The sequence below is a fragment of the Drosophila eugracilis genome, unplaced genomic scaffold, assembly GCF_018153835.1.
Source record: "Drosophila eugracilis isolate 14026-0451.02 unplaced genomic scaffold, ASM1815383v1 contig_47, whole genome shotgun sequence".
NCBI classification, from domain to species: Eukaryota; Metazoa; Arthropoda; class Insecta; order Diptera; family Drosophilidae; genus Drosophila; species Drosophila eugracilis.
In genome coordinates, this window is record NW_024573338.1 from 2,948,260 (window position 1) to 2,971,379 (window position 23,120).

General features: G+C 43.3%; 5 protein-coding genes across 7 annotated transcripts; 2 read left to right on the forward strand and 3 right to left on the reverse strand.

Moving 5' to 3' along the window:
* Positions 1 to 1,010: 1,010 nt before the first annotated feature.
* On the reverse strand, positions 1,011 to 7,492 carry LOC108115675. The gene is made up of 2 exons (XM_017227240.2): positions 6,949 to 7,492; positions 1,011 to 6,892 (listed from the first exon to the last, which is right to left on the reverse strand). Exons 1-2 carry the CDS (start codon positions 7,379 to 7,381, stop codon positions 1,113 to 1,115), a joined length of 6,213 nt encoding a protein of 2,070 aa, XP_017082729.2. The 5' UTR covers positions 7,382 to 7,492; the 3' UTR covers positions 1,011 to 1,112.
* Positions 7,493 to 7,597: 105 nt separating this feature from the next.
* On the reverse strand, positions 7,598 to 8,259 carry LOC108115676. The gene is made up of 2 exons (XM_017227241.1): positions 7,969 to 8,259; positions 7,598 to 7,907 (listed from the first exon to the last, which is right to left on the reverse strand). Exons 1-2 carry the CDS (start codon positions 7,982 to 7,984, stop codon positions 7,750 to 7,752), a joined length of 174 nt encoding a protein of 57 aa, XP_017082730.1. The 5' UTR covers positions 7,985 to 8,259; the 3' UTR covers positions 7,598 to 7,749.
* A 556-nt stretch (positions 8,260 to 8,815) lies between these two features.
* LOC108115666 (broad-complex core protein isoforms 1/2/3/4/5) lies at positions 8,816 to 19,312 on the forward strand. 2 transcript variants are annotated; one of them, XM_017227229.2, is made up of 3 exons: positions 8,816 to 9,425; positions 15,098 to 16,027; positions 16,925 to 18,377. In XM_017227229.2, the coding sequence occupies exons 1-3, from the start codon at positions 9,221 to 9,223 to the stop codon at positions 17,818 to 17,820; spliced, it is 2,031 nt and encodes a 676-aa protein (XP_017082718.1). In that variant the 5' UTR covers positions 8,816 to 9,220; the 3' UTR covers positions 17,821 to 18,377. The 2 variants fall into 2 exon arrangements, with proteins under 2 accessions (XP_017082718.1, XP_017082719.1); XM_017227230.2 differs by lacking the exon at positions 16,925 to 18,377 and adding an exon at positions 18,420 to 19,312 and having other exon boundaries at positions 8,821 to 9,425.
* Positions 19,217 to 20,615, reverse strand: LOC108115668 (26S proteasome non-ATPase regulatory subunit 6). Its single transcript, XM_017227231.2, has one exon. The coding sequence runs from the start codon at positions 20,482 to 20,484 to the stop codon at positions 19,315 to 19,317; it is 1,170 nt and encodes a 389-aa protein (XP_017082720.1). The 5' UTR covers positions 20,485 to 20,615; the 3' UTR covers positions 19,217 to 19,314.
* A 229-nt stretch (positions 20,616 to 20,844) lies between these two features.
* On the forward strand, positions 20,845 to 22,998 carry LOC108115671 (AP-2 complex subunit mu). 2 transcript variants are annotated; one of them, XM_017227236.2, is made up of 4 exons: positions 20,845 to 20,928; positions 20,987 to 21,175; positions 21,238 to 21,676; positions 21,733 to 22,998. In XM_017227236.2, the coding sequence occupies exons 2-4, from the start codon at positions 20,999 to 21,001 to the stop codon at positions 22,428 to 22,430; spliced, it is 1,314 nt and encodes a 437-aa protein (XP_017082725.1). In that variant the 5' UTR covers positions 20,845 to 20,928; positions 20,987 to 20,998; the 3' UTR covers positions 22,431 to 22,998. The 2 variants fall into 2 exon arrangements, with proteins under 2 accessions (XP_017082725.1, XP_041675054.1); XM_041819120.1 differs by having other exon boundaries at positions 20,846 to 21,175.
* Positions 22,999 to 23,120: the final 122 nt, after the last annotated feature.

A 23,120-nucleotide genomic window follows, 5' to 3' on the forward strand; every position in this document is an offset into this window, starting at 1 on the left:
TAGGGCTTAATGATTATAACTAGTTAGCCAGCCAATATTAATATAATCCATCAAATGGGATAATATGAGATGATTTCCGAGATCATCTGCTTTCTTTATTTATTTGCTTATTCCTCATGTTTGTTTATGCCTTAAGCCAATCAAATTTATGCATTTATTCGATCCACTATATTTTTCAGGCCAAAAGATACATTTGATACGTTTTGGTATGACGTCCGCCTCATAAACAACAAAATGCCAGGCAATATCAATCAATTATGTCGAATTCAGACGCATCTGCAACTCTAGAGCTACGACCCAGCCCCGAGTTTTATGTAACAAAGTGGCTTAGATTTCGAGACATCTAGTAAAATCATAAATCTTGTGAATATTTTCGTTCGCCGATTGCGTCAACTTTGCGCACTTTGCTTTACATATTAGAAATTTATTTGTTTTTTCCCCCACTTTTGGCTTGAGCTCTTTGGGGTGATTAACATTTTGCTGACCCAACAAATTGTAGGTGTTGCCTGAGGTCACCGAAGATGCAAGCATTAACTTTATGGCTGAAGGGTGGGCATTGGTCGACGCCCACTCTTGGTGCGTGTGAAAACGGATTGGCCAAATTAACAAACACTAAAGGGTTTTGCCATGGTCCAAAACTTTGTCTTCAGATTTTCCTCTTTTTTTTTTTTCTAACCGATCTTTTGTTATGCTGATTGTCCGTAATTTGTCATACGCTGCGGGCCGACTAATGAAGGTTGAAGGGGCTTATGGAGCAGTCGGAGACATGACAGTTCATTTTCAACACATCTTTGAGTGATTTGCTTTGCCGGGCAGCTCCAAGTGACTCCCACAAATATTGATACAGTATGAGTTACGGCAGTAATAAGTCATGCTGCGATCGCTAAAAGCAATACTAAATCATCATGGGAAAATGCTCAATGAAACTATAGTAGTACTATTTTATCTCAAAAAACTGAAACTCAAATATCATCTAAACTGGATTTCTTTTAAAAATGATAAGAATAATGTTTTTGATTTCATTGCATACATTTTATTATATCAAAGACTCGTTATGCCTATAAATAAACACAATTTAATAGCTTAGCCTAAGGAAAAACAATTAAAAATGTCTATTCTGTTGATTCCGCCAGCGGCTTAGTCTCCTCTTTACTTTCAATTTTGTGGCTCTCAGCCCAATCTATGACATATTCACGTAGACTGGACAATGCTAGAACGGCAGAAGTCTCAAGCTGTTGATCCTTGGCCAGCCAATCGCAGTATTCGGATCGCGAACATGCTCCAGATCCGCCAAACTTTCTTACATACCGCACTCCCGCCAGCTGATCCGGCCAATAACGCGAGATGCACTCGAGCAGGACATCCATGTTGGCAGAAGACAAGGCACTGTGCTGGCCACAGGCGGATCCAGTCTTCCACAAAATGTTCATAAGGCGACCCAGTCCGGGAACCGAAATCCGCGGAGAGAGGAGCGGCAATAACTGCAGGACCAGGCGGTAAACTCGCAACTGGATATGATCATAGTCCAGCAGTTCCGAACGGGAGGCTGCCACGGAATACCATAGATTGTTGAGAATGCTAATGATCCCCTCGATGATGTCAAACTGATGGAACTCTGTGTCACGGATGACGCCCACCAACCACGACAGAATGCCAACATGCTCCAGCATGATACGGACTGCTCCAGGAATTTTCACGCAAGTGGAGAGCACCGATAGCAGCAGCAGATTTGTTCCCAGAGTGGCCAAACTGCAGCTGTAGAATCCAAGTAGCACCTTAAACGTATTGGTGGATACCAGCAGGAAGAGATCAGCGCTGCACTTGATGCCACTTCTAAGCAGCTCGACGATGAATTCACGGTACTGCTGGTGCTCTGTTTCTTGGGAGTAGAAAAATATGTTGAAATCGGGAATAGTCTGGAAATTGAAGCTTTGCTTCAATTGCAAGTAAAACATCAATCGCTTATAGAGGAGATGCGTTGGTTCTGTGCTCAGGTTAAAGCTCTGGGCTATGAACAATGCAGGGATCAGGGGTACCCTAGGCGTTCCTCCGTGCGTTCTCCTCTGCGCCAGCCAGGAGTTTCTCAGATCGCTTAAGCCTCCCTGAATGTTATCGTAAGCCTGCGTCCACAGCGGGCGCTCATAGAATTTAGAAAGTTCAAAGTGAGTTCGATAGCGTTGCTGGCAACTGGCAGCTGCAAGTCTCATATCCTTGTCCAGCGAGGAGAGTCCACAAAAGGAAACTGCCAGCAATCCATTCTGCACTGGCAAGCGAGCCCAGACCACGGATTCCGGTGCGAAGCAGTGCATCATCATAGGTAGCAGGAAGGCGGGATCATAGCACGTCTCGTATATTTGATCGCGTTTCGGGCAGATGCGCCGCAGATCTTGTGGGAATTCTTCCTGTCCTTGCTCAACCATTTTCTCCAATTGATTGTCGCCGAAATTTTGTGATTTCTTTGCTGGATTTTGAAACTCTAAAGAGGGCAGTTGCTGACTAGCATGCAAGCTCCTCCAAATGGGGAAATTCTCAATGGTGTACTCGCTGGTTTCTCGTACAATCAATGCCAACACCTGGGCTACGTTTGTCTCCTGTTGCTGCAGCCGTGATTTCTCATCCTCGTCTGCAGCTCTCAAGGCGTAATGGGCCACAGCACTTTCGCCCCAAATAAAAGGTCTAAACTTATCCAATTCCACACCGAAGCGTTCGTAGTGTTCCAGCAAAGCAAGTCCATACCGATCTGCAGGAGAAAGTTTCGCATGATAGGAGCCAAGGATCACGGGTATATGGGCGGATTGCAATGCACTGGGTGCTTTCCTGGCCAACACCTCCATGAGCTGTAAAATGTGTGTTTTGGTTTCAGTCTTTGTACCTAAGAGATGGTCAATGCAGCAGGAGTGCGAACAAATCATTTCATATAGAAGTGCTGGAGTGGGATCCTCCTCTTGTTGGGCTTCCTCATTATAATCATCATACATTCCATCACAGAGAAATGCCAAAAGCTTGAGCACAAGCCCATTGGTTTCATCCTGAAGCGGCTGTCGTTCCTCACTGAGATGAAGGGCCAGCTTTAAGCAGCTCTTGCAAAAGTTCAGCCACTGCTGGTTACCAAGCAAGCGACTCCAGTCAAGAGGCAGATCCTTGTTATAATTCACCTGCCACCACTCGTAACAGTTCCAGGAGATTTGCTCTAACTTGGGCAGATCCAAAGATTGCTTCTTCAAATCCAGTGCCAATAGTTGAACATTGAGGTTTATGTAATTTACAAAGACTGTAGCCTTTTGCTTCTCATCCTTGGCGGCAGCAAATGCTTGCCAGTAAATCTCCCGTAGTACTCGCACCTGGAAAAGCTCCACAGAGTCGAGTTTCAGCTGTTTCTGGCAATAATCCACGCACTCAGATTTGGGCATGCAAAGAGCAATAAGCAAAGCACTAGCCTCCGCATGTTCTCGGTATATCAAAGCTGCCTTCTGTGGCTTCTCTATGCTCTTCATGAAGCCGTTCTTGTAGGTCTGATAGCAACGTTGGAGCACTGGTTGAGGTAGTTCAAATTTCTTGGTCAAGGCAATATTTAGGAGAGGATACACCAGTTCCTTCTGTTCCAAATTAATGGGCAGTAGTTCAGCGAATTTCTCAGCTAATCTAGGTTGACGTTCTAGCACAAAAGTGGCTAAACGGATGGCGGATTTGCTCACCTTTCGAGAGGATGAAAAGAAACAGGCAAAAAACTCACTGTCGCACTCTTCTAGGTGTTGATGATAATTAGTTAGGAACTCAAGAATGGCAGCTTCCAAAGGTTCCACCTGTTGTTCACTTAACTCGCAGAAATCCTTGTAAAAAGACAGTAGGATTTTGAACGACTTCCTAAAATCGATGGCCTCCTTTAGGTGGGTCAATCGTCCCAGCAAACGAAGGAGTAGGTCAAAGTAATGATTAGGTTTGCTATTCAAGATGAAGTCCTTTGCTTGCAGCTTTGTTGTAATCAGGTCCAGGATTTGAGAGCATTCACTTGGAGCAAATTCGAATGAATCGACTAGCGCCACATACTCGAAGAGTTGCTGTTGATGTTGCAGTTCATTCACCGATGTATCCAGTGCAATATCCAAGGTCTTAATGAAGTGTAGACGGTAGTTGGCAGTGTAGCTCTCGAATCGAGGCAACGCCCGGCAATATTCCGTTAGTCTTCTTAGGAAAACGACATAATTTAAGCGAGATTCGCTTGTCTCACTAAGCATTTCTGTGGGTTGCAGTTGCCATACGCGGATGTTGAAGATATAGTGCAGCAGATTCTGAGTGTGCGTTTCTTCTTGCTGCTGATCATCGTCCTTCAGAAGCACTTCCTTGCCATCGTCAACCTGGTTGGCGATTTGCAAAAACTTGATAAGATAATCCGCAGTAAGTTCTGCTTGAAGTTTACTCAATTTCTGGTTTGTGAAAAGATAGCTGAAGACAGAAAGTAGATCGTGGACATAGATCATATTACGACATGGATTTTTGAGGCTGGGGTGTAATAACATTGTCTGGCCTTCGCCAAGCTGCAGCTCGAAGTTCTTACCCGCCTTTTCCACATTAAATGTCTCTTCAAAAGGCAAGGAATTCTCTTCTGTGATAACCGTGCGCACTTTTTTTAGGAGGGGCCATTTAAGGGCTACAGTGACTGGAAGTGACTTCGGGTTTCCCTCGCCCTTACCAGGCAGCCAACTCTTCATATAATCACTGTGCCTCTTTAAATGTTGTTCGTAAAGCTGCAACACTTGCTCCGGCTTGCTGTGATAGTGGAAAAGTAAGATGAATACGAGCTCTACATATTGGTCATAGGGTTCCTCCAACTCCACACCCGTTACCAGCAAGGGCATCGTCTTACTTAGTGTCAGAGTTTCTACATAAGCCTGCACGGTTTGACCTTGTTCTATTTGAGCAAACAATTTGCTTAGGTTCTTAATGTTACTGGCATTATCCGCTAAGTTCAGTTCAGGAAGCGTTATCTGCCTCCAATCCAAGCAAAGTACTGTCAGAAGGATATCTACCACATTGGTAACCGTTTCCGCATCGAATCCGATAAGAGCTTCTATCCAGATGTTAATCTCATGGCTACAGGAGTCAAATAATCCCGTATTGCGGAACAGGCTGTTTAATATATTACCAGCTTCTGACTTGATGGATTCATTTTCAAGCATGTAGGCTTTTATGAAAGATCGAAATACCTTGCCAAAGAGTGGTTCTTGTGGGTTAAGGGAACGTGGAAAGAGCAGAAGGATGGTCTTAATTGATTTCAACTCCACTTGAATCTTTAAGAGTTCATTTGGATTGCTTATGTTACCAAAATCCGTCTCGTAGAGCGGTCGCAACACATCCAAATAATCCAAAATTTGACTAGTCTGTACCACAAAAGCTCGATTTTCCTTGCACATAAGCAGCACCAGATCCAAAGTGATCGATAATGACTCTAGAACATTCACTCCTTCCTCTTTTTCCTGTTTTATGAACAGGTAAAGCGAGTACAGTATGGACTCGATGGTGGGAAAGTGGACAAGCAAGTGATTAAGTAAGTCGAATTTGAATTTTCGCAGGGAGTTGCCGGCTTTCTTCGACTGTTCTCGAACAGCAATGGCATGCATGTAATTGCTGTACTGTTTCATCATGGAAAGAAGCAGTTGCTGAATGGCCAATCTGAAATTAAAGTCAGTATGGCTTAGATACTTCTTACCAGTTATATGTAATAAAGCTTCGATTGGCAAACATAGCTCTTTTATCCAAAATTGAAAATCTGTTAAAGTCATCTTATTAAAAGCTGTTGACAGAGCGCTCGGAGGCACTGCATCAATGACTTTTGCCAGGCAGATCGCACCCTTGGGCACATTGTCAATTTTAACCCTAGCTGGACTGAGAAGGGTCGAAAAATTTTTCACAGTATTGCGCCCCAAATCCGGACAAGCAGTCAGCGTTTTAATAATCAAATCCATCTTGCGGGTATCGTCGAATGGGTTGTAAAGTGCACCAAGTATCTTGCCCTGCAACTTGTTTTGCTTCTGCCGGTAGTGGGTCATTGCATCAAAGCAGATACCGTGCTTGCGAGAGGTCATTAGGACCAACAGCAATTCATGAACGGCAGCCGAGACGGCTTCCGCCTCCTTTGGGTTTGGGGGTGGGTTCTGCACACCTCTAAATATCTTCTGGAGTCCGAGCGGTCCACTCCAGTCGTAGAGGCTTATCAGATTCTTACAGCAATTCAAATCGAACACCAACACTTTTTTGGTCTTTTGAATATCGGGGTTCTCTAACACATACTGTCTGAGGGCGTTCAGAACAACACAAACCGTTACATGGTCATCATAGACTAATCCCTTGATCAGTACTGCAATTAGTTGGCCTCGGTCCAAGATGTTTCTGATTAACAACGTATTGCCATCGACCAGAAAAGCCAGTATAAAGTGTATGTACGCTTTGCGCACTGTGTCCTCGTTTTTACAATCGTTCTTACAATGCGACAACATTTTCAGCATCTCAAGTATGTTGGATAGCATGTCGTAGGAGTTTAGGACCTGACGTCCCAATTGAGGTTCAACGCACACGATAGCCGTGAGTAGTTTAAGGGCATTGCGCCTATGACTTGGATGAGGGGATTGCAACAGATTCTCAAGTACTCCGCCGTGAACCTTTAGGAAATAGCGACAGCCATGCGCCGCCGATTCAATGTGGTTCTTTTGGTTGGTGAGTATTTCCATTACAACTCGCTGCAGTGCATCTGTGAGGTAGTCCACGTGAAAAATATTTCCCTTGTCAATCCTTTCAAAGGCTTCGGCCAGTTCCAAGGGTTTTCCACGCTTTTCTATGTACTTGGCAACCAGTTTGGGACGGGTGGTGGAGCACATATGTAAAAAATGCCGCAACTCTGGAACGAAAAATCAAGAGATAAGAAGATTTCGGATTTTGCAATTATTTACCTACCTGTTATAAAGCAATTACTACGAAGCTTTGTGCGGAAATTCATCATCTTGAAATCGTTTGGATAATTTACGTTTGGTTCCTCTGGTTCGATGCCTGAGTCTGGACTTATGTTATCCTCATCATGTTCTGTGTTCTTTCGGTTCCTACGCTTCTTGGAGGGAGATTTTTCCAACTCCATTTCCACCTGTTGCTCTTCATTTTCTTCGGGGGTTTTGGACTTTTTTTCTTTTTTCTTTGAGGAAGTGGATTCGACAGACTCTGTTTCGTTTGGTTCCTGCGTGTTTTTATCTAATGATCCATTCGTTTTTTTCTTTTTTTTCGGCGTGTCGGACTCTTTCGACAGTTTTTTGGGCACTTCCACCTCACCTTCATCCTGCTGCTCTGGACCCGCCTCCTCGTGTTTCCTTTTTCTGCGGTTAGGTTGTATGGCCATTCTGTTTTTATATTATATATTATATTCTCTTGTTTATGAGAGAATACTTTTAAAATTAAAGTTAAATACAAAACAACCGCACACACGTGCTGTCGGAGAATGGTAAGACCGTTGTTGAAGTACTGGAAAATACTTATCTTCTTTCAGTGTTGAAAAATACAACATTTGGCGCGGACTTAAAATGATAACTAGCGCAAAACCAGATACTTATAAGAATTGATTAAAGTTTCATTTTAATTTATCAATACGGTTATACAGTCAAACAATAAAGAACGCATTTATAGAATAATTATAACTATAGGAATGCGTTGTTGAACAATCCGCCAGTCGGCATTATAGTGTCTCATTCTATGTTGATTTAACCGGCTCTAGTCATCCTCCAAGGCGGCATTGGTGGCTCCTCCAGATCCCAATCCTCCAGGAGCAGAAGTTGTCACTGATCCAGAGACCGGGAATTCCGGTAGAGTAGAGCGCTGTTTTCCTGGGGCCGGAGGAACTTGAGGTAAATCAACAGATTTACTTGTGCCTGTGAACATACACCGTTTATAAGTTTCTAATGTTTATGCAGATATCTGTAAATTGCTTACTACAACAACAACCCATTATGGTACTCTTGACTCTTGATTCTCTAGGCGAATGGGCCAATTTTCTGAAGGTTCTTTGAGCACTAAATCAGGCAAATCAATTCGGTGGCCAATTGACGAGGAATGCGTATGTGTGCACCTGTGGCGTGCAAACGACTCATGGCTTCGTGATAAGCACTGCTGTTACTTTTATTCTCTTTTTGTTTAAAATGTAAAGTGGGTTATTTATGACACCATGGGCAGGTCTGCTATCAAATTGTAGTTACCAACGCGCTGCCTATACCAGGTGGAATAGAGCGTACAGCTATGAAGAAAGCACACACAGCCAGTCGGATATAACCGGAACGCAAAGAGCAGCAAATCAATTAAGATAAGCCCTTATCAGGCAAACCATTCCCAATGCTTTTTAGTTGGCGCTAAAAACAAAATTAAAAATCGAAAATATCGATAGGAAGGGCGACCAAATGCTCCGCTTTAGATTATAAAACCGTTATAAACATTTTGAAACGTTTTTAGTGTATCTTTCGCAATTAAGTTATTATTATTTTAGTTTAAATGACAGAGATAAAACAAAATGTTATTTTAAGGTATAGCCTGTGATTTATTATTAAATTACTTGTAAACATTGTAAAAACGCTATTGTATGTTAACAGGACTTTCTTTTTGTTTCGATTTAATAAATATGGAACAGCCATACTTGATTAACTAACAATATATACATTCAACTATTTAAGACCATATATAAAAACCCGCTAAACAATTTTATTTGTTTACGGTGGCTAGTGAGACCCTTCTTCGTTTCCCCTGAAATGCCGCGTATCACTATTACCATTTACTGAAGGGGCGCAGGGGGCGGTGCGTTCATTATCAGCCGGAACGTAAACAGTCGCTGCTTTTCACGCTTTCCGATAAAAATGTTTAAATCACACTGTGTTAATTAGAGCCCAAATCAAAATCAATGCGCCTGTGGACGCGAACGACTCGAGATCGTGTGCGCGTGAACGCGGATTAAGTAGCGATTTTTACAAAATTTAAAAAAACAAAAACAAGAGAGTGCTGAGTAGCACAGTGCGTGAGAAGGCGTGATTTGTGATTTTTGGCCCGTGAACGAATCACGAGCAAAGCGGATAAACAAAAGCCATAAAAAACAGATTCGCACGAGAATCATCGCTGTCGGTGCGAATAAATTTAAGTCTGGAATTGACTTTGGAAAAGTCTCGTTTTTCTGGAGCATTGGCAAGCATCAGCATCTGCCATGGACGACGAGTTCAAGCTATGTTGGAAGAACTTCCAAGACAACATTGCCAGCGGCTTCCAGAATCTTTACGACCGCGGCGACCTGGTGGACGTCACTCTAGCTTGCGATGGGAAACTTCTCCATGCCCACAAGATTGTACTGGCTATTTGCAGCCCATACTTCCAGGAGATCTTCACCACAAATCCCTGCAAGCATCCTATTAGTGAGTACCCCGTTCTTGTTATCCGGACATCTACAGACTACCTTGCCAGCGACCTCAGTTCGCCAGCTTTAAATGCTAAGTTATACGGCGGGTCTTACATTGTGAGCGCCATACATATGGATGTGGCTGGTGAAGCTCGCGACGACTTCCCCAATAAGCCACGAGTCCTCCACAAATTTGTCAATTTATTACATTGTCTCTTGGTTGTGGCGCCATACATATGGATGTTCCTAATGGGACATTGAATTCCTCAATAACTGACAAATTTGTTTATTTTATGTCAGAGAAAGGGTTCTACATGACTACTTTGTTTTCAGACACTTTACTTAAGATAATGACTTCATCAGTAAGGTGTCTATAATTCGCGTATTGTCTTCGGGTTTCCTTCGTCATATGATACATATGTATGATCCTAGTAAAGAAACTTATTGAAAGCCATTTATTATAATGACTTTCCTCATAAGTTCTTCTACAAATTGGTCAAGTAATGTCAGGGAATTCGTCTACTTATAACATTGTCATTGCCTTTTCATGTTATTCACATATACAAATGTCCATTATAGAAAACTAACGTTGACTTCCTCATTGAGCCACACTATTCCTCCAGATATCGGTCAGTTTATCACTGGGACAGAGGTGTCAGTTTATCGAGGAGCCCGGCCGTCAGCCTGTCTGTTCGTCACTCTTGTCAAACGCTTAGATATAAATCAACCTTTGTGTTTAATTCCGTGACACATTCGGTGGTTATCAGACTAGCTCCACTACCAGTTCGATGTCGAGTTCCAGCCAGAGTCCCAACCACGGTAGCACGTGTAGGGACTACTCCAGAGAGATACAGTACCACTTCCCGAAGTTAATTTACGAAGTTGGTTTACTTATTTTAGATTTAATAAAGCTACTCCTTTCCATAAGCTTAGCTTTCCTCTCTAAGTTTTTGAAATCAATCAATATGCCAAAAAAGAAAATAAAATGATAGATGGGCCGCTAATCAGAATTAATTATTATACACGTCAACTAAATTAGAAAAGATGCTCTTATTCAAAATGTTATCAAAAAAGTAATATCTTATGATAAAATGTTCTTTGTCAACGTCTTTAAACTTCTCTTTAAGTTTAACTTCAAAAATAGGATTTATACTTTTAACACTTATAACTTACTGTATCTGTCATCGACATCTACTGTCCTACTTAATGGAGTTTGACTATACAATGATTTCGCTGGTTGTAAATCTAAAGACAAACAGCAGCAACCCACAAAGAATCGAGGTCTAGTGATAATCCTCCAGTGAGCCGGGTGTCGCCGCGTTGTCTATGGCTATGTGGTAGCTGCAGGAATCCTCCGCCTCCAGCTATACACTCGGATTGTTTACCCACGCCACGCACAGAGTATCCACTGTGATAAGGTCCATGGCGATCGGATCGAGGAGATTGGGTGCGTTGCTGACCTCATCAAATGTACTTCAAATGGACTATAGAACGGTGCTGTTCGGTAGTGTACTATATATATATATGGTATATGGATATGATATCGCCGGGGCCCCTCCTGGTCGGTTCGATTTCGTTCGCGGTCGTGTTGAACACGGTTGCCTGCTGCACGGTGGCTTTATCTGATCAGGCGGCCATAAAAAATAAGGTTTTATCTTTTCAAGTAGCAGCAGAAAGGTGCTACCTACCCACAACCGCTGCTACAAGAGGTATTTCCAAAGATAAAGAATATTAATATACCCTATAAATAACACTGAACAGAGCAGTGTTAGCGGGGGCAAGTTATTAACAGGAGACCAAACAATAACGAACAAGCCAACCAACAATAGTCATCGAGGTGCTAACAAGCCAAATGGCTTTGCTTGGTCTCGATGTTGCTTTATGTGTCTCCCCCTTTATTGTTGTTGTTGTTGTGTTTGGGTGTAGTGTGTAACACGCAGCAACAACAATAGTCTAAATATTTTTATCTTTTTATCGCGTTTAACAATCATTTATTGCCCAACTGAGCAACTGGGTCCAACACCCCAACCCACAACCCCAACCCCCTTTCCGAACCACTCGAAGACTTTAGTTTTCGAGATATTGATTAGAGAGCTTCGCATGGTTGATATATATACGTGTTTCCGCTGCTGCGGCCGTGTAAATCAATCCACTCGGTCCGGGCCAAGTGGTTATATCTGCCCCACTCCCATTCCCACTCCCATTCCTAGTTCCCAATACAATGCTAATCCTCGAAAATTATCTATTTATTATTGGCATAAACAAGACGGACATAGTCTGGGGGCAGTGTTTTATCAGCCTTGCGTTTAGTGCCAACCACTTTACTTTGGGTATCACTCTTGATCGTAAAATAAGATTTTGAACTTATTGCTCGTTAGATAACGCACTCAGACAACCGCAGCATGTGCCATATGTGATATTGGGCCTCTCCAAGAACCAGGTCCAAGCCACTTCCATTCCACATCCCCTTTGGCCACCTGGCCATTCCCACTCCCGATTTGAAGTAGCAACGGTGATCGAATATAGCCACAGTTGCTTACCGGCCATAAACGTTCGGGTTCGGGAAGATAATAATAATATCGATCGCTGGACTTGTCGTAAATATTAAATACCCAATGTTATTAATATATTGCAGGACCGTGACTAAACCAAAGACGTTGGGTTTTTTTGGTTTAGCTCCAGAGGGGGTAAGAAATATTTTATGAAGGGGTGTACTATTTATTTCACCAACAATAATCCATTTTCGACCAATTTGGACTTTGAGTTCCGGTGCGTTGGAGGTCCGTAATCTTTAATTTGTGTATTTCGAAGTTATAAGCTTGCCAAGATTATCAAAAGTGTTTTAATTGCCATGAAAGATCTGAGTGGATTGTGTCATGCTGGAAGGGCAGTGATTTAAAAAAAATGTATTTGTTTATATTTTAAATGATTTAAAAATAAATTTTTTACCCGAAAATCTTAATAAAGTTGTATACTACTTTGAAAGAACTTCTGTTCAAAAATTGGTAATATTGAAATATTGATTTACTTCTGCAGCTTTAAAAGTTTTTTCTTTTGATCTAAAGATAAGAAATTCTTTATAATTCAACTAAAAAAGTAGTTTCAGGAAGAGAATAGAAAAATAATAATTTTACATTTTTTAAAATTTATTTGGATAATGTTTTGAAGGTAAGCCTAGTAAATATAGAGAACATAAAACACACAGAAATCTCTTAAAGTGCGATTTGTATTATCGAATTTATAAAACCCTTCTACATTTTTCGCTTCTGGGTTACCCAATCGATCGTATTAGTCGCTGTTTACGTATAGCCATAGTTTATGGTCTCTTCATATTATATCAAACTTTGACTTTGAGCATATGAAATTTCATAAATGCTTTTATTGGCCATTTGTGTTGACAATTCGTAATTTATGGGCCCGTTAGAAGCCAGTAGCCAGTAGTAGTCGCAAATAGACGTGGCAATCGCTTAAGCTTGGCTAATCCCTGCCCAGCCTAGCTGGTACTCCTTCGAGACATTGGCAATGGATTTCTTTACGAAAAGAGTTGGGTGGCAAAGGGAGGCATCGAAATCGGAATCTATTACTAGCATTTTTGACGTTGGGTTGGCTGGGCTTGTCGCTGGGCTTCTTGGTTTGTTTTTATCAGGTTGTACTACCACACCAGCACGACAATTCGATTCGACTACTCGACTATTATGGCGTTTGGAGATAACAAATATTTATGAATGTTTGTGCGACGACATTGTCAAAATGAGGCAGCCCACTCTACGACTCGTTGAGGAGAACAACAACAATAGAACCTATTGGCGTTCTGATTCGATAAACATTTATCATAATCATAAAATAAAACTGTTTTCGAAATCGATCGTCTGCGATCCGATTGGTGGAAACGTTTGGAGTGGGCGTGATCTTGGGAGCGAGGGTCTTGGTTGGGCCCGAAACAAATCAGAAACGAGCAAAGGAAGATATCGCTTCAGTTCCCCCAATACCCAGTTGTATTCCAGCCCCCAAGTCAGAACACCCTCGATCTACTTTCGGGACGCTCTGATATCAGCAAAGATCATTGCGGGTCAGGAGCCCATAAAATCCCCTTAGTACCAATATATGAGAGACATTTAAGCAAACAACGATCGAGACGAGATGATCTGACTTTTGGGTACTGTCGATCCTCTTATCAGCAGCATGCACGGATTTATCACGTTCTCCGTGAACTTTAGACAGAGTTTATCTACAGGCGGGGTCCATAAATGGTTTATTGATTCGAGAGAATTCTGTGTATGGATCTCTTTGTCTTGGCTGCATGGCCAGTCTTTATCTCGGGTGATGCTTGCTATCTGGCTTTCTGAGCACGAAAAAGTGAGTCAAATGATAGTGATCGTTTATATTGACTGATCTCAATATGTAATCCCGTATCTATCGGGCATCAGTAGTCAATGTATGTGTACTGTACCCCTGGGGCAATATATATAAGTATTTATTGCTCGGATTTTGATCTTCGCCATACGATCACTCGTTCGAATACGGACATGCCAAGGCGCAGATAGATAGATAGGCGAGACAAAATGATCCGTAATGACGACTACGGCAAATGATAGGGCACAAATGATGTCGTCGCACGTTCAGATTAAGCAACCGAGTTTGTCTGTTGCTGATCGGCGATTTAATATATTGTATTTACATACATCAGTATGTGATGTATGTACGATTGTTTGTGTAATAAAATTGTTATTGAGAACAAGTGATAATATTGTTTTTAACTAGATGTTGATGCTTGGAGGGACAGCACAGTGGCCAGGGGTCAATGGGAAGGTACTGATAAGAATCAGTTTAAGATTAGCAAGTTTTAGTTTATTTCTGAAAATAAGTACGAACTTAAACACTCAAGTTCATTTCAGAATAATTAATTTTGGCGGGAGAAATGTGTATCAATTTAAATAGCCATTATTAGGTAATGAAAAATTTTTGTAAATCCAAATTTGGAAATATTTAAAGATTTTTAATTACTACCATTTAAAGGCCCACCTATTTTATTGCTCGAAAACTATTAAATATTCCCATTCATGTGGCATGATCCCAAACCACCTCTGAGATAAGAGGTCCGTACCACTGTGAAGTAAAGTCGAGTCCGGAATGTTTCCCAGCTTCTTAGACCGAGTCGAGAGCACGCGGATGATATGTCATGCTACTTATTTTATAATTATTGCTGAGCTACTGCGTTGCTGTTGTTGAGTTTATATTTAAGTTTTCAGATTTCTTATCATAGCTGTTTTTATGTATTGATTTAGTATTTGAGCGTTTCGATGATAACATCTCCACTATGAATGTGACCTCCTTTCCTACTGATGTTATTGTCGTTTCCAGTCTTTATGTAAACAAGTAATTACGTTTGAGAGAGGGAAAAATCATAATCAATTTGGAAACCTTTAAAAATTTCCCCTAAATTTTAAAACTCATTTGAAAAAATCCCCAAATGTTTTTCTTTTTTTCTTTCAAATTTTATTGACTTACTTATCTCGCATTAGAACTGAATGAAATGAAACTCTCAGGTGGCCTTTATACATTCTTTATTAGAAACACTGTTTGCCGTTTTATTTTATTCTTTTTAAATTAATCTTGGTCATTATCAAAAATTTCAAAAAATTTTATAATCCTTAACTTTCTGTATTTCTATTTCCCTATCACTTTTAGTAATACTCAAAGATGTGAGCTTTAACATTATGATGGAGCTGTTGGAGTTCATGTACCAAGGCGTGGTGAATGTTAAGCACACTGAGCTACAATCGTTCATGAAGATTGGCCAGCTGCTGCAGATCAAGGGTCTGGCCACCAATTCCAACTCCTCGCCGGGATCGAGTGCCTCAGAGAAGTCCTCTAGTCAAACACCAGCGGAAGAATCAAACAACACCAACAGCACCAACCATCACAACTCCAGCTCTAATAGCAATAATAATAGCAAAACAGAAGTGGATCACAATGATTCCAAGGGCCCTAGCAATTCGAGAACAACATCGCCAGGTGGTGCCAGCAGAGCCTCCAACGAAGCCAATCACGTGTATACATCCACCAAACGTCCAATGCCGTCGGATTTTGGAAGCGATTCCTTGTCCATTTACTCTGGCAAGCAGTTAAGGCGGTCCCTCAAGGATCATGGGTCCGGCGGAAGCGAAGGTGGCGGAGGCGAGAATACGGATAGTGCAGCTGGATTGGAAAATAGCCTGAATTCGGAAGAGTTCTTCTTGCCACCCATCCCACATATATCAATGGGAGAGCCGCGTTACGATCTTGGAGGTCTGAAACGTGAATCGGATGGTCACCATCATGGTTCAACGACGGTCGGTAGTGGCGTAAACTCCGGCAGCGTAGGCAGCCACACCTCCTCGGCATCCCCATCTGCACCTATCCGAAATCCCTTTGCCACATCCTTCAATCTGGACTATAACTTATACAAAGGCGCCAACAGCAGTGGTCCCAGCGGCAGTTCCAATAGTTCAGTTGGGCCCGGAGGCATCAACAACAATGGTTCTATGGGTCTTGCCTCTGGCACCGAGTATCCCAATGAACTGTATATGCCCAACGATTACTCCAAAAACTTTGCAAACCATATGGACATTCCACAAAGTAGGTGGCCTTTAGATTGGTGCCTTTGGCACTCTTTTAATCACTTTTCTGTTGCATGTACCTTGGCACTCATTTTAATTTATTTTTTGATTCTTTATAAGATTGGGTTTTTATTTTGCATACATCATTTGGATTACATAACATCATCATTCATTACACTTACCCACTAGTCTACTGAACGCATTGCCACTAACCACAGTAATGGAACCAAATGGAAACGTATCAAAGCCACGATTGATTGTCGAGGGATATTTGCTGATTTAACTTTGGTAAAAGCATTAAGCAGGAGTACTTGAACTGAAGGTGTAGTTAGATAAACAATAGATAGCTCGAGATCCAGTTGTTCAATAGGCCTGGCAGACTGGCAGGCCTCAAGAACTAATTTATTGAGTTTTTGAGAGGTTGCAAATTTTGAAAGATACTACAAAAGATTTAAAAAATGATTTTAAGAATTTGAACTATTTTACAAAGTATAAAAATTGTATATAAATCATTAAAAATTTATAAAACAAATGGGATCTAAAGATGGTTTTTTGAAATTTTAAATTGGTTAATGCATATAAATCCTGCAAATAGTTGAATGAAGTTCACAGAGTAATCTAATTGTTAGGTGCACTTTAGACGCAGATTAACCGATTAACACATATCAAGATCTAACTGCTTTTAGTATTGGGCTTATAAGCGTGGTAAAAAAAAAGTTCTTTTAACTGCTAACAAACCGCACAGTATCGAGAACACGCACACTCAAACGCATAATACCAAAAGGAGGAAGAGTATGACTCCTCCCTCACTATTCAATAGCTTGACCCGTCCCGCCTCTTATCTCCTGTAAATAACACCTTTTGAGCGCCATTAGCGAAGAACACACCACTAATGATCCACCATTGTCCGGAGCAGGCGGCAGCAACATGGTAATGCTGTCCACCACCTCGCTGCTCCACGGCAACTGTGTGTTTAACCGGAACAACACGGTGGCCACGCAGCAGGGCATGAAGACCTACTGGCTATGCAAGTCCTACCGTATCAGCATGTGCCGGGCGAGGTGCATCACTCACCTGGGCAGGATCATCTCCGCAACGGGCGTCCACAATCATACGCCTCACATGCGCGGCGGGCAGGGATCTTCGGCATCTTCAACGTCCTCGGTGTCTGGGACATCATCTGCGCCAATTTCCAGCCAGGCGGGTTACTCTCTGTCAGATGGCGGTGTCCACCTTGGCGTGGACTTGCAGCATGGCAACCGAGTGAGCAATATGTTTGCCAATCAAACGCCACCACCTCCGCCGCCGCCACCGCCACTTCCAGTAACATCAACGCCGCACCACCCGCATCATCATCACCATCTAGGACAACATCTGCCAAATCTTCTGGTGCAGCATCATCCGGCGCCACCGCAAATGGAGCAGCATGGCAGCTCAGCGAACCTCATGCACAATCCGAATCTGATGCACCTGCAAACGCAGACGCACCACCAACAGCATCACCAGCAGCACTCGCCGCATAATCCTCCACCACCCCAACAGCACAATTTAGAAATTGGTGGAGGCTCGGCCTCGGGATCAGTGCTTCTTTCGCCGGCGCACCTGCAACAGAGCCCGCAATCCAACCGTAGCAGTCACTCCCTCCATGCCCAGAGTCCACCACCACAACCTGTGGAGGAACAGCAACCACTCCAGCAGCAACAAGAAGGAGCCGCACCTGAGGGAACCACGGATCCCAGCACTGCTCACGTGATCAACTCCATTACCATATCCCCGAGTAGTAGGCACACCTTCAAGATGGAGAACATGTAAGGCTGTTGCCGGGGAATCCCCCAGCCACACTGCCCAAAGAGCGGATGATTAATTTATTTTTGTCTAGTTAGAGTTTGTAGTAGAAAATTTGAATGAATATGATTTGAAAGAGAGAAAGAGAGTAACTAATGTAAATACCAGTACCGATGTGCATAATGTATTTGATAAACTAATGCGAAACGATAAACCAAAACATACTAATGGGCGCTGTGAAATGAATCCCAGATTAAGCTAACCAGAGTAATTTTGGATGTGTTTCGTGGCCCTGTGCGTATATCAATGGGTATTCCAATGGCCAGCCACTAACCAACTAGAAATAGGACTACATTTTTAAGCACATTAAGCATTTTGGATTTGATATTATAAAGCATTTAATATCAGGTCCAAAGGGATCCGTAATTTCTTTAACAACCTCCTGGCAGGTAAGTGAAATGCATGACTCACATAAACATACATAATTGGGCTCATTCGTGTACGTCCTGGCATCCAAAACCAAAACATAACCAACCAAGGGAGCGGAGAGTTCAACTCCAAGCATACCCATCAGCAGGCCTCAGTCCCAAACCGATCCTCACTAGCCTTCTCGTCCTGTCTTGTAGTCGCACCCGGCGAGCACTGGTTCCAGGGCAAGCTGGAGTTTATGCTAAGCCAGCGGGGCAAGCCTTTGCTGGTCCACGATGGACACACCTTCGGCATCCAGTACGTGCGCAAGGACAAGAAGTACTGGCAGTGCAATCTGTCGCGCAAGTTTAACTGCAAGGCGCGCGTGACCACCACGGACACCGGCGACATAATCGTGACCAACAACGAGCACTGCCACACGGAGATCCGCCAGCATCTGCGCAAAGACTACCAACGCAACAAGGTAATGATGAACGCCCTTATCAACCTGAGCACGAATCACCTACGTCGTAATAATATGGGAGGTCTTGGCGCTCTGCCCATGGTACCAGAGGTCCTGGCCCAAGGCTCACCCATTCACGAAATGGTTCAAAATCTGCACGACATGGCGGCTAAGGCTTCGGCGGGACAGCAACATTATCAGCAACAGCAACAGAGAGCACAGGATCTGGAGGAGCCGCTGGACTGCGGACTCCGATCCGCGGCGGCTCTCGAAGAGATGGCTCGCAGCTTCATGGTCAACAACAAGCCGTCAATAGCCTTTCCGGGAAGCGAACCCGGCCATAGCCATGCGCACGATCCCAAAGAGGAACCTTCATGGAAGGGGAAGAGTGAGGGCGATGCTTAGACTTATTTTTAAATAGCAGGTCAAACGACAGTTAAGTACAAAAATGGAATGATTGCAATAATACTCAAATACACTAAAGACGGCGTAACCAAAACAATTCCAAAGAATTTAGTTAATATATAAGCGAACGTACAATCTACTAGAGCATTTTCATGAGTTTTTATCGTTTTTATTATTTTACCTTTCGTTAGCTTTACACTGTAATAAATGTTGAATTTGAATAAACCTTTTTTATACGAACTACATTAGATGTTTATCACGCGACTCAGCTTCTGGATGCGGTTGAGTAGCAGATCTCCTTGCTTAATGGTAGCCTGGTACTGCCAATTCTTGTTGTCCGGTCGGTTGGTCTCCACAATGCCGCCTACGCGATCCACTTTGGCATGCAGCCGTCCGGCGGCGATGAAGCGGGCCAGCTCTTGGTCGATGTAGTCCACGGTGACACCGAATGACTCAGCCATATACTGCAGGGTGAGAGAGCGGTACGACTCCAGCAACTGGGTGTAGCCCAGGATACGCATTTCACGGACATAGTAGCGGTAGTGGGGATGGATGAGGTAGTCGGACCGCAGCTGCTTCTCTACGCCAGCCAAATGGACATAGAAATTCTCGTACTGGCAATTGTATAGGGCAAAAAGAAACTGTTTAACGTCGGGCAAGCCGTGAAGCACCTCCTGGATCTCGGAGCCCTTGATCACCTTGTCGCGCAGCTCATTACGGGGCAGGGCGATCATGGCCACGTACACTGTGTAGCGCACAAAGGTGGGATAGTCCATCAGCTCGTAAGAAGTGAATGTGCTCACGGTGTCAAGAAAGAATGTGGCAGCCGCCTTGAAATCGCGTACAGCCACTGAATATACGCCCTGATAGACCTTCAGCCGGTTGCGTCGATCCCAATCGCCTCCCTCCTCAATTAGATACTTGGCCTTGTCGATGTTTCGCGTGATAAGATCGTGGTCTAGGTAAAATAGTCCCAAACGGATCAGGTGGAACACAATGTCCAGACGGTGACCCAGTGACACAGTCTTTTCGTAGGTCTTGCGGAAGGCAGTCTCTGCCGCAGCCTTATCGCCGATTCGGCACAAGTATTCAGACTTCTTTAGGTTCGCCTCGCGCACCTCCATCTCGCCCAGATTTTTCTCTGCATCCTCGATGGCTGCATCTAGCTGCTCCACCTCCACGCGATTGTTCTCCTTCATACGCGCCAACAGGTCTTTGTCAACGGCCCAGCCGAGCTCCGTGCAGATGTGCTCGTACCACGGGGCCATGTTCTCCGTGCGAATCGCCTCCAGAAGCTTAGCCTTCAGGGCCGCATCCTGCTTGTACTCGGACAGGGTGAGTAAGAATTTAGTCTGGGCCAACTCCAGGTTCGGATTCTTCTCCAGGCCCTGCTCCTCCAGGTTTTCGGCTGGCATTTTGATTTGATTTGATGGCTTTGCTTCGTAGAGCACAGACAAATAGTTAATTTTTCCTGAACAAAATGAGATTTTGTTTTTGTCAAAGCCGCAAAGTCATGTACGACGTTAAGTTGGTTGTGCGTGTGGCGTTGCCAGTGCCTTTTAGATCAGAAATTGATAAATGGCAACGTAAAGAAGAATTAATTAGGAATTTCCAAAAAATATCATTATATTATAATTTATAAAAGAAGATGATGAAACTATTTGATTTTTTATGTACAAATTAAAAATATTTTAAATTACCGAGACGATCTTTTACAATCAGAAATCATTCGATAAATACATTTAAGACCATACAATTGGTGGTATACGTTCTACCACGAACGGCCACACTAAAGGGGAGTGAAATTGATTTTCTGATAAAATTTTTCGCTTGAAGCTCCTGCATCGGACTCTTTTTATGTATATATCTTATATTTGAATATAAATATATATATTACCGACTTGGACTAACCACCAGATAGCGCACAAGATGATCGGCGGCCTGTTCGTCTACAACCATAAGGGCGAGGTGCTGATCTCGCGAGTTTATCGCGACGACATCGGCCGCAATGCTGTGGACGCCTTTCGGGTCAACGTCATCCACGCCCGCCAGCAGGTTCGTTCTCCAGTGACCAACATTGCGAGGACCAGCTTCTTCCACATCAAGGTGGGTGCCAGAAGTCCTTATGCCACATTCCCCTGCACTCATCTCATAATCTCCTCCCACAGCGGGCAAACATTTGGCTGGCGGCTGTGACCAAGCAGAATGTGAATGCCGCTATGGTCTTTGAGTTCCTGCTGAAGATCATCGAAGTTATGCAGTCATACTTTGGCAAAATCTCTGAGGAGAATATCAAGAACAACTTTGTCCTCATATACGAGCTGCTGGACGAGATCCTCGACTTTGGCTATCCACAGAACACGGACTCCGGCACCCTGAAGACCTTCATTACGCAGCAAGGTATCAAGTCGGCCACCAAGGAAGAGCAGATGCAGATAACTTCCCAGGTCACTGGCCAGATTGGCTGGCGTCGGGAGGGCATTAAGTATCGGCGCAATGAACTCTTCCTGGACGTCCTTGAGTACGTTAACCTGCTTATGAGCCCACAAGGTCAGGTTTTGTCCGCTCATGTGGCCGGCAAAGTTGTGATGAAGTCGTACCTCTCGGGTAGGTTTAAATATACCATTAAATATACAATTTATTTTAATAATCTTCTTTCACAGGCATGCCCGAGTGCAAGTTCGGCATCAACGACAAGATCGTGATGGAGTCCAAGGGACGCGGCCTCTCTGGTAATTCGGAAGCGGAAACCTCCCGCTCCGGCAAACCCGTGGTAGTCATCGATGATTGCCAGTTCCATCAGTGCGTCAAGCTTAGTAAATTTGAGACGGAGCACTCAATCAGTTTTATCCCGCCGGACGGGGAGTTCGAGTTGATGCGCTACCGCACTACCAAAGACATTTCGCTGCCATTCCGTGTCATACCTCTGGTTCGGGAGGTGGGCCGTACAAAGATGGAGGTTAAGGTGGTGTTGAAGTCTAACTTTAAGCCTTCGCTGCTCGGCCAGAAGATTGAGGTGAAGATACCCACGCCGCTGAATACATCGGGAGTGCAATTGATTTGCCTGAAGGGCAAGGCCAAGTATAAGGCTTCGGAAAATGCAATCGTGTGGAAGATCAAGCGTATGGCCGGCATGAAGGAGACACAGCTGTCGGCTGAGATCGAGTTACTGGAAACGGACACCAAAAAGAAATGGACTAGGCCGCCCATTTCAATGAACTTCGAGGTGCCGTTTGCGCCATCCGGCTTTAAGGTGCGCTACCTCAAGGTGTTCGAACCCAAGATTAACTATTCCGACCACGATGTGGTTAAATGGGTTCGCTACATCGGTCGCAGTGGCCTCTACGAGACGCGCTGCTAGGGCGGCCACCCATCGCCACCACGGAGCAAGAGTATCACAGTTGAATTTAACGAAATGAATGGAGAACGTGTTACCGCATCTATTGGTATTTCCTCAATCAAATTGAACCAGCAGTTAATGTATTCCAAGATTAGTTCCAGCAAGTCCGGACGACGCTCGAGTAGCGGGCCCACCCCGGACACCTTATGCCGTATACCGCACACACTGCCTTCGCAAGCACTGGTTATGCGGGCGGGTAGTGTTCCCTATAGACATACCACTAGGTACTATGATTTATCCCTACTATGTAATTGTAAACTATGTTGTTTTTATATGCGTCGCGGGACGCCTCTCAAATCTCACGCTCACGTTTTCACAACTTTAATTATTATTTGTATTATCGTATTATAAATATATACATATATATATATTAATCATTATTTTCATTGTGCAAAGAACAAAGGCGATAACTGCAACTAAGCGTATTTAATAGACCAAAACTCTCTGTCAACGCTATCAATATTGATATTCAAGTGTTAATAATATTCGAATTGTTTAATAAATTAGCATGATATATATACTAAACGAATATTATAGTTATTGGTAAAATTATTGGGATTTAATACTCAGTGCTGGATCAAAAATCAATCTGTATGCCTTTCACATAATATCGAACTGATATAGTAACGGCCAATAATAAAACAAAAAGGG